The 8,895-nt window shown below is 36.3% G+C and overlaps 3 protein-coding genes across 4 annotated transcripts in view; 1 reads left to right on the top strand and 2 right to left on the bottom strand.

Annotated features, from left to right (window-relative positions):
• Positions 1-53: 53 nt before the first annotated feature.
• Positions 54-3,154, bottom strand: LOC129108632 (ras-related protein Rab-8B-like). Its single transcript, XM_054620505.1, has 8 exons — positions 2,977-3,154; positions 2,354-2,414; positions 2,210-2,270; positions 2,045-2,122; positions 1,816-1,905; positions 1,648-1,713; positions 1,505-1,555; positions 54-908 (listed from the first exon to the last, which is right to left on the bottom strand). Exons 1-8 carry the CDS (start codon positions 3,098-3,100, stop codon positions 816-818), a joined length of 624 nt encoding a protein of 207 aa, XP_054476480.1. The 5' UTR covers positions 3,101-3,154; the 3' UTR covers positions 54-815.
• A 1,938-nt stretch (positions 3,155-5,092) lies between these two features.
• Positions 5,093-6,515, top strand: rps27l (ribosomal protein S27 like). Its single transcript, XM_054619831.1, has 4 exons — positions 5,093-5,202; positions 5,692-5,800; positions 6,029-6,139; positions 6,259-6,515. The coding sequence occupies exons 1-4, from the start codon at positions 5,197-5,199 to the stop codon at positions 6,285-6,287; spliced, it is 255 nt and encodes an 84-aa protein (XP_054475806.1). The 5' UTR covers positions 5,093-5,196; the 3' UTR covers positions 6,288-6,515.
• The window catches only part of dnaja (DnaJ heat shock protein family (Hsp40) member A), a 4,169-nt gene continuing 1,784 nt past the window's right edge, over positions 6,511-8,895 (bottom strand). For both annotated transcript variants that reach the window (XM_054619829.1, XM_054619830.1), the window contains exons 3-8: positions 8,290-8,464; positions 8,089-8,193; positions 7,767-7,994; positions 7,446-7,676; positions 7,242-7,342; positions 6,511-7,128 (exon numbers count right to left, since the gene is read on the bottom strand). In XM_054619829.1, coding sequence (XP_054475804.1) covers positions 6,913-7,128; positions 7,242-7,342; positions 7,446-7,676; positions 7,767-7,994; positions 8,089-8,193; positions 8,290-8,464 — 1,056 coding nt within the window. In that variant the 3' untranslated portion in view covers positions 6,511-6,912. The remainder of the gene's footprint in view (positions 7,129-7,241; positions 7,343-7,445; positions 7,677-7,766; positions 7,995-8,088; positions 8,194-8,289; positions 8,465-8,895) is intronic.

The following is an 8,895-nucleotide window of genomic DNA, read 5'->3' as shown; positions in this document are numbered from 1 at the left end:
AAATGTGCTTAATAATGTTCCACTCAAAGGAAACCCTATAGCTTTCATGCAAATACTGACAATGGCATAACAATATGAAGTTAGGTACAGCTCCTAAGAAACAAACCACCTTTCACAGTTTCATTTTGACACAGAAACCTGTTTAAATGAAGGTTTCCTTAAAAAGACAGTAGGTTATATTTATACATATTTTTGTCTTTTCTATCACAATAGTGTGACTCCATCGAGGCACGCATGAACAAATAGAAATAGTGCCAGTGCAACAGGAGACTATAGGCATAATAATATACATGAATTTTCACAAACAAGTACAATCAATGCTGAGATGTGATATGTCCATCTGACAGCACCACATCGGTAAATATGATAGTAGATAGTGTGTATAAAACAATGCTACAATTTATGAAAGAATCTGCATTTTCCTTTTTTTCCCCCATTTATAAGACAACTATGTGGAACTTTATCATATTAAATAAAGTCTATTTTCAGGACATCCAACAGAGGTATTATAAATGCCAACAGAATCACTGCCTCCTGTGAGCAGACTCTGTAAGGCCAGCTACAAACCAATTCTGACGATCACGCACAGGTCTTTTTGCATGAGAGGATAAACAGCATATCAGGCCTCATTCCTTATTGATCCTCCTTTGGTCAGCAGCAGATTAGGATGGCATTCCAACCACCTGTGAACCTGTGAGCTTCAGCTGGCAATAAGGAACTCTGAATATTACCACTGCTGTTGCTGCTGGGAGGACGCCCGGAAGGCTGGAGCCAGAAAAGTCACGGTAGAGCCGTGAACTCTAGAGATGAGCAGCCTAGAGGAGTGAACACTTGAAGAATTTTATCCTCTTGGACTTTTTCTCTGTGATCTTGACCGGCTTGCCTGATCCTCCGGCATTGTTGTCAGTCTATCAAGGAAAGATGTGAAAGTGAAGAAATGTTATTAATAAAGTAGGGCTTCACATTCAGTGTAGCACCTGTCAAGGTTGTAGGTTAAGTTCCTGTATTATATTCATATCATTCGAGCATATAATAATTGTTAAGAAGCTGGTTATCAGGCTTTCAAAAGTATAGAAATGTTATGTTTATTGCAGTAGTATTAATAAAGTAATGTTTGTTGAAACATTTGGTTTTCATTGATTGAGCGTTCATACTTTAATAAAAATATTGTATAAGCCTCTTTACAACAAAGTGCACAGTCCAGGTACAAATATCCACCTATCAGAGGAGGAGGAGGAGGAGGAGGAGGGAGGGGAGTGGCCTCTTTGTAGCCTGAGAGAAATTCAAGCACTTGCTACTGCTTACAAAGCTAGTTTGCTGAGTGAAGGATCATAGAAAGCAACCTAGATGAGCAGCATATCATCATTTTTATCAGCTCCGGCGGCTGGACAGTAAGAAGACTATTTCAAGAGATTTCAGTGAATGAATCTGAATCTTTAAAATCCCATTTTGAAAAGTGACACCTTCCCACCATCACCAGATAAAAAATATCTTAATTACTTACCGTCTTTGAGCTCAGATTATGTAATATGTCTCTTCCCATGTTATAAAAAGCCTAGAATGACAAATAAAAAACAAACATGTTAAATGTATGTATTTATTGGCCACGTTACATGGGTCTTTCAGGGTTAGAAAAAATGAGCTTACCTCTTCTACATTAAGGCCAGACTTTGCACTTGTTTCCAAGAACTTAACTCCATAATCAATAGCCAGCTAAGAGAGATAGAAGTACAATGCAAGTGTGTCACTCTACATGCCAGCATTTCAATTTGTTTTTGGGCTGCTTCTTAGTAATGACCTGCTGCAGAAACTCACTTTTTCACCTCTGTCTTTGGACACTTGTCTCCTGTCTGCCATGTCACATTTGTTACCCAGTATCACCTTCTCCACATCAGACGAGGCATGCTGGGAGTTAAAAGACTCATTATGCAAAGTTGTGCTTATGTTGGCTTAATATCAGACAGCAATTTAAACCTAATATAGAGTAATTTCATGTAAAAAATACAAGATCAACTAGTAATACAAGTTTAAATTCAGTGCTCACCTCTTCAATATTTCTAATCCAGTTTTTTATGTTTTCGAAGGACTTCTCATTGCTGATGTCATAGACCAACATTATTCCCTGTGAAGAAAAACAGTCCTCCTCACAAACAATATTTCAGATCCTTTGATATATAAGCTAGAAGTGCAGGGTGAAGTGCGAACATACCATTGCTCCTCTGTAGTAAGCTGTGGTGATGGTGCGAAACCTCTCCTGCCCTGCTGTGTCCCTAAAAACATAAAATTCAAAGTGCAGATAGGTGTCACACTCAGATTTTTAAAAAGGAAAAAAAAAATCTCAAATTGCACTTACCAAATTTGAAGTTTGACTCTCTTTCCATCCAGCTCTATTGTTCTGATTTTGAAGTCTATCCCTGCATTTGAATAAACAAGCACAGACAGAGGATGATGCTCACTGCACTGATCAGTTACATGCGATTATAAAACATTTGGCTCATCATGACAAAGATGCAACACAAACCAGGCAGCTCAGCAGCACCCAGCTGCCCTTGGTGACAAATAACTTTGCAATGGACTGTTAATCCTATTTCAAGTTATAGGATGACATCATTCAATGTCACAGGACGACTAGCTGCTGCAGCACACTGTAGAGCTGTATGGAGGATATAACAATATCTAAACAATCTTAAATGTAGCATGTTTTATTAAGGTTTCCAAACATCATAACTATAATTTTGATCTCATTTCATATTTAACATCTGGTGCCTATATATGAACCATCAAGGACAGGTGATCACTACAATGAGCCTCTCCCATTGTCTTGCTCTCATGCAGTCACTGCCTTTGAACCATGTGTGTATAGGTGTGTGTAATATAAGAACATATCAATACTCCTATATATTGACCAGTGCTGTAAAGCATAGGTGGATTTATTATGCATGCATTATGTCAGATGTATCTTGAGGGTGTGCTCACCTATTGTGGATATGAAGGTGGTGTTGAAGGAGTCCTCGCTGAATCTGAACAGCAGACATGTCTTGCCGACTCCACTGTCTCCGATGAGCAACAGTTTGAATAGATAATCGTATGTTTTCGCCATTTAAACACCAGGTCGACTCCGACGTTTCTCTAATTATAGGCCGTCTGGAAATCCTCAGCTGTCTGTGGAAGACTGGCAGCCGAGGAGAGAGTCGTGACGTTCTGCTTTGCATTATGGGATGTGTAGTCTACAGGGATAAAGGGGTTAGAACTACCTTTACATGCATTATCTTTTTTTTATTATATTCCTTTATTGATCCCCAATAAATACACATACTATACAACTACACAGACAATAAATACACATACTATACAACTACACAGACAATAAATACACATACTATACAACTACACAGACAATAAATACACATACTATACAACTACACAGACAATAAATACACATACTATACAACTACACAGACAATAAATACACATACTATACAACTACACAGACAATAAATACACATACTATACAACTACACAGACAATAAATACACATACTATACAACTACACAGACAATAAATACACATACTATACAACTACACAGACAATAAATACACATACTATACAACTACACAGACAATAAATACACATACTATACAACTACACAGACAATAAATACACATACTATACAACTACACAGACACAGACAATAAATACACTATACAACTATACAACTATACAACAGACAATAAATACACATACTATACAACTACACAGACAATAAATACACATACTATACAACTACACAGACAATAAATACACATACTATACAACTACACAGACAATAAATACACATACTATACAACTACACAGACAATAAATACACATACAGACAATAAATACACATAAATACACATACATCCATGATTTTTTTTTCTGCATTTAAATCAATTTTATCTTATGAGGTGATTAACATGACATCTTAACACACAATTATTGGTTTCTTAGTGATTCAACGTCGGTTATCAATAGGGTACCTCCAGTCCATAAAGTACCACATAAACACATAAGATAAATTAAGGTAAAATAATCCTTTATTAGTCCCTCAGCAGGGAAATGTACAGGATTACAGCAGCAGAGAGGATAGTGCAAACAAGAGACATAGTAAAAAAAACAAGATGAAAAATAAGTATTTTAAATAAGCAAATGAGCAATAAAAAAAACAGTAAAGAATCCACAGTAACTGAAATATTATATATACAGACTATTATAACTATATCCTGTTGTATCTATCTTTATTTTGTTGTATAGTATGTGTATTTATTGTCTGTGTAGTTGTATAGTATGTGTATTTATTGTCTGTGTAGTTGTATAGTATGTGTATTTATTGTCTGTGTAGTTGTATAGTATGTGTATTTATTGTCTGTGTAGTATGTATTTAGTATTGTATAGTATATTTATTGTCTGTGTAGTTGTATAGTATGTGTATTTATTGTCTGTGTAGTTGTATAGTATGTGTATTTATTGTCTGTGTAGTTGTATAGTATGTGTAGTTGTATAGTATGTGTATTTATGTCTGTGTAGTTGTATAGTATGTGTATTTATTGTCTGTGTAGTTGTATAGTATGTGTATTTATTGTCTGTGTAGTTGTATAGTATGTGTATTTATTGTCTGTGTAGTTGTATAGTATGTGTATTTATTGTCTGTGTAGTTGTATAGTATGTGTATTTATTGTCTGTGTAGTTGTATAGTATGTGTATTTATTGTCTGTGTAGTTGTATAGTATGTGTATTTATTGTCTGTGTAGTTGTATAGTATGTGTATTTATTGTCTGTGTAGTTGTATAGTATGTGTATTTATTGTCTGTGTAGTTGTATATAAAGGAATATAATAATAATCAAATGCAACACACAGCTATAAACACGGGTTGCGGTTGCCAGATTTGATTTTTTTACTTAATTACTAGAGAAAATTATAAAAATGTTCAAAATGCATTATCGCAATATTATCTCACCAAACCATCTCTATGTCTATGTCTCTTTGTTTTACAAAAAATTACACTGAAGGACACGCTCGGGGAATGTAATATATCCCGTTTACAATACCCAGTGGTATCGCAGGTCTGGCAACAACAGTTCCAGGAACTACACCGCTCCCGTTTCTGACCACGCAGCGTACGTACACGTAGGGAAGCGAGCCTAGCACCGTGAAAATGCCTGTAAGTAACAGTGTTTCTCTTTTGTTTGAGTTGATATACAGTGGTGTCAACTGTCAATGCTTCTTGTTGTCAGGTGCACGTAGTCGTACTTTACACTTGTGTTCTTAGTGTGAACCCTGGGAGGTTGTGTTGTTGGTTTGCAGCAGCACATGGAGTTAAGCTAACATAGCGTTAGCCCTGCATGCGACTACTTGCTGAAACGCAATTGTACCAAAAGTGTGAAACGTGTGAAATGAGTCATTTTGGGGCCCAAGAAAAAAAAAATCTGTAACAATAATGTATGTTTTGTTTTATATTTATTCTCACCAGATAAACGCAGACAAACACAAGGACACATTAAAATGTATTTTAAGTTGAAAACTTCAGCACAAGCAATGGAAAGATGACGCACATGGTTTAACTTTATTTGATTAAAGCTGTCTTAAGGTCATCTTACTGAAAACTGCCTTTCAAATGAAATGTCATCTATGAAATGTGTTTTCATTGTAGCTGGCCAGAGACCTCCTCCACCCTCCAATTGAACTTCAGAGAAGACAACACAAAAAGAAAAGACTGGTCCAGAGTCCTAACTCCTACTTCATGGATGTGAAGTGCCCAGGTAAAGTAGATCCATGAGTTCTCCTTGAGGTGATACATGCAAAAATAATCTATGAATAGATGCAGTGAAAGCTTGTTAGGAGATGTTGTGATCACACATTGACTCAAGATGCCCTCATGTGTTTTGGTCATCTTCTACATTACATTCATTCATAAAAACTTCAGTTAAATGAATGTATAACCATATATATATATATTTGCCTTATTGTTTGATTGTGTTTCTATGCAGGCTGCTATAAGATCACCACAGTGTTCAGCCATGCACAGACCGTGGTACTCTGTGTGGGATGTGCCACAGTTTTGTGCCAGTCAAGCGGAGGAAAGGCCAGACTGACTGAGGGTGAGACATCCCAAAAAGTTGAATTATTGCTATTAGATAAACTACCTTTTTATAGATGTACATATGTCAATTGTAAGTAGAAGGCTGCCTCACTCATTTTGTTTTTCTTTTCTTTACAGGTTGCTCTTTCAGGAAAAAGCAACACTAAAAAGGGATAGCATACTTAATCATGTCTGTAATTAAGCCATGCTGTTAATAAATCCCTTTTTTCCCCATTTATTGCGATGCACTTGTGCATTCCCTAATGGCAGGTTCTGTCACTGTAAAGATGTCAACTTTTATGGTCAATTTATAAACTAGCATAGCAACATTTTTAAATGCAAGATAAAGATGAAATCTCATTAAGGCAATAAAGAAATCTGTTATAAAAGTTGAAGCATTTTGGGACTTTTATTGAGAAAAAAAAACTGTCACGATTGAAATTACCTTCACAGAAAGCATAGAAGTCCTTTGAGCTTCTGAAAATATATGTGCCATATAATTCTTAGGAAACACATACACAGATATAAAAGACATGGATCTTCAATACCAAACATAAAACGGTGAACCAAAATACAGCTTTGATAACTTGGGGAACACAAATCAAATGTCCACTTGCATATTTGTGTACCAGAAGAGTCCTCAAAAATGGCCTTGGCAACCGTTTTAAACCTAACGTTACTTGTTTGCATTATATTACTCTGTGAAAAACAGAACTTTAAAAGCATGTTCACAAAAGAAAAGAGAAAAAAATAAACGACCCACATGCACTACAACAAATGTCTTTTTTATGATTACTGCGTCTGACATTGCACTCCGCTTCTTGGACCCTCTTCATCCCCATCATAAGCCTCCCGACTGTTGCTTCTCTGTTGTGACCGAACATCCACCTCACAGAGTTGCACCTCCTCCATGTCATCAGTAATCATCACTTCCTCCCTGGGAGGAAGTAGTCTTTCCAGCTGGAACATGAGATGCTCTGGAAGCCAGCCAGTCTCTGGAAATTCCACCTGCAGGATGAATTACAATTAGCTTGAATTAAAGTTCTCCGCAACATAAGAATCTGATTTAAATCCACAGTTTTGTCACACAGATGAAATGTTTTGTGTTCAGGGTACAGTACCTGGAAATGAATGAAAAGCTGTCCCTTTTCAAACGGTTCCTTGTAAATTGGCATGCCCTCATTCTGAACACTTTTGACCTCACTGTGCTTGATCACTTCACCTGGTAATAAAAAAAAAAAAGACATTTGTTGATCAGGTTTTAGATACCAATACTGTCTACCAGACAAGGCAGCACTGTAGACCAGCCAATCGCCATCAATTACCTGGCTGTGAGCTAATGATGAGTATTCTGTCGTCTAATGTTTGAATGGTCTTCTTGAAACCACACAGAGCCTCGGCAAGTTTGATTTTAATCTTCATTGACAAATCATGTTCTTTTCTCTGGAACACGGGGTGCTCCTTCTGATCCAGGACAATTATTACATCTCCGGGCTCCAATCCAGGTTCCTGGTCCCCTTCTCCAGTGAATGTTATTTTCTGACCATCTCTCATACCTGCAGAGTAAATTTATCTTCAATTTAGTTTGAACTGCAAACACATTAACACTACTCACTTCAATATAAAAAACAAATGAAATAACATACCTTTATCAATGTGAACTTCAAGAATCTTCTTCTTGCGTTCTACTTTGCGTCCATTGCAGTTCTTGCAGCGGTCTTTAGCATTGAATTTCTCGCCCTGTCCTTGGCAGTCTGCACACATGCTCTGGATCTGCTGTATCATTCCTGGCCCGATCTGTTGCACCCTGACTTGTACTCCTCTTCCTTTGCAAGTTGAGCACTTCTCCAAGGTACCTTTCTTACCACCATAACCTGTATCAAACAGGATAATGCCATTTATTGAACTTAAAAAATGAATTATAATAATTGTATAAATCGATAAAAAAAACAACACAACACTACGTACCTTCACATTTTTCACAAATTACACTCTTTTGAAGTCCAAGCTTCCTGGTGCTGCCTTTGTACATCTCCTCCATTGTAACACTAAGCTGGTGGACAACATTCTTCCCTACAGAAAAGGCAAATAAATGCAAGTTAAACAGTTGTGCAAGCCGTGGGTATTTGAATATCTAAACCGTCTGCTGCTAGATTACTTAAATCCTACCTCTTCTCTCTCTCTGCATCCTTCCTCCACCTCCAAAGAACATGTTGAACATGTCCATCGGGGAAGTTCCTCCACCCATGCCTCCCTCTTTGATTGCTTGTTCTCCTCCTTGGTCATACAGCGTTCTCTTATCTGGATTTGACAGCACCTCATATGCTTGAGATATGAGCTTGAACTGTGGTGATAACAAATAAAAAGGAACATTAAGTGCTTGATAACAAGACTGCATAAACAGTTTGCATAAAAAATATTTTCTGGTAAGTGCCAAAGACTGATAATAGTTTCATGTTTGCTGACCTAGAGAATATTAAAGGATATCTGGTGTACATTATAAGATTAATTTATGATAATGACACTGAATGAGCAGATTTTTAAATCACTTCTTAAAACACATTTTTTCAGAATGGCTTTTATGTGATGTCGTCGTTTTAATGTTTCATTTTATTTGGTCTTACTATTTTATCTTATATTCTTTTACCATTTTATGTTTATCTATTTCACTTGATTTAATTTATTTTCTTCGTTTATTTGATTGTCACTTGTTATTTCATTTTTATTTCTTAGTTTAGTTTTATCTTAACAATTGTTTTTAATGTTTCATCTATT

Source organism: Anoplopoma fimbria, chromosome 19 (genome assembly GCF_027596085.1).
Source record: "Anoplopoma fimbria isolate UVic2021 breed Golden Eagle Sablefish chromosome 19, Afim_UVic_2022, whole genome shotgun sequence".
In the NCBI taxonomy this organism is placed as follows: Eukaryota; Metazoa; Chordata; class Actinopteri; order Perciformes; family Anoplopomatidae; genus Anoplopoma; species Anoplopoma fimbria.
This window is presented reverse-complemented; position numbering and strand designations above follow the sequence as displayed.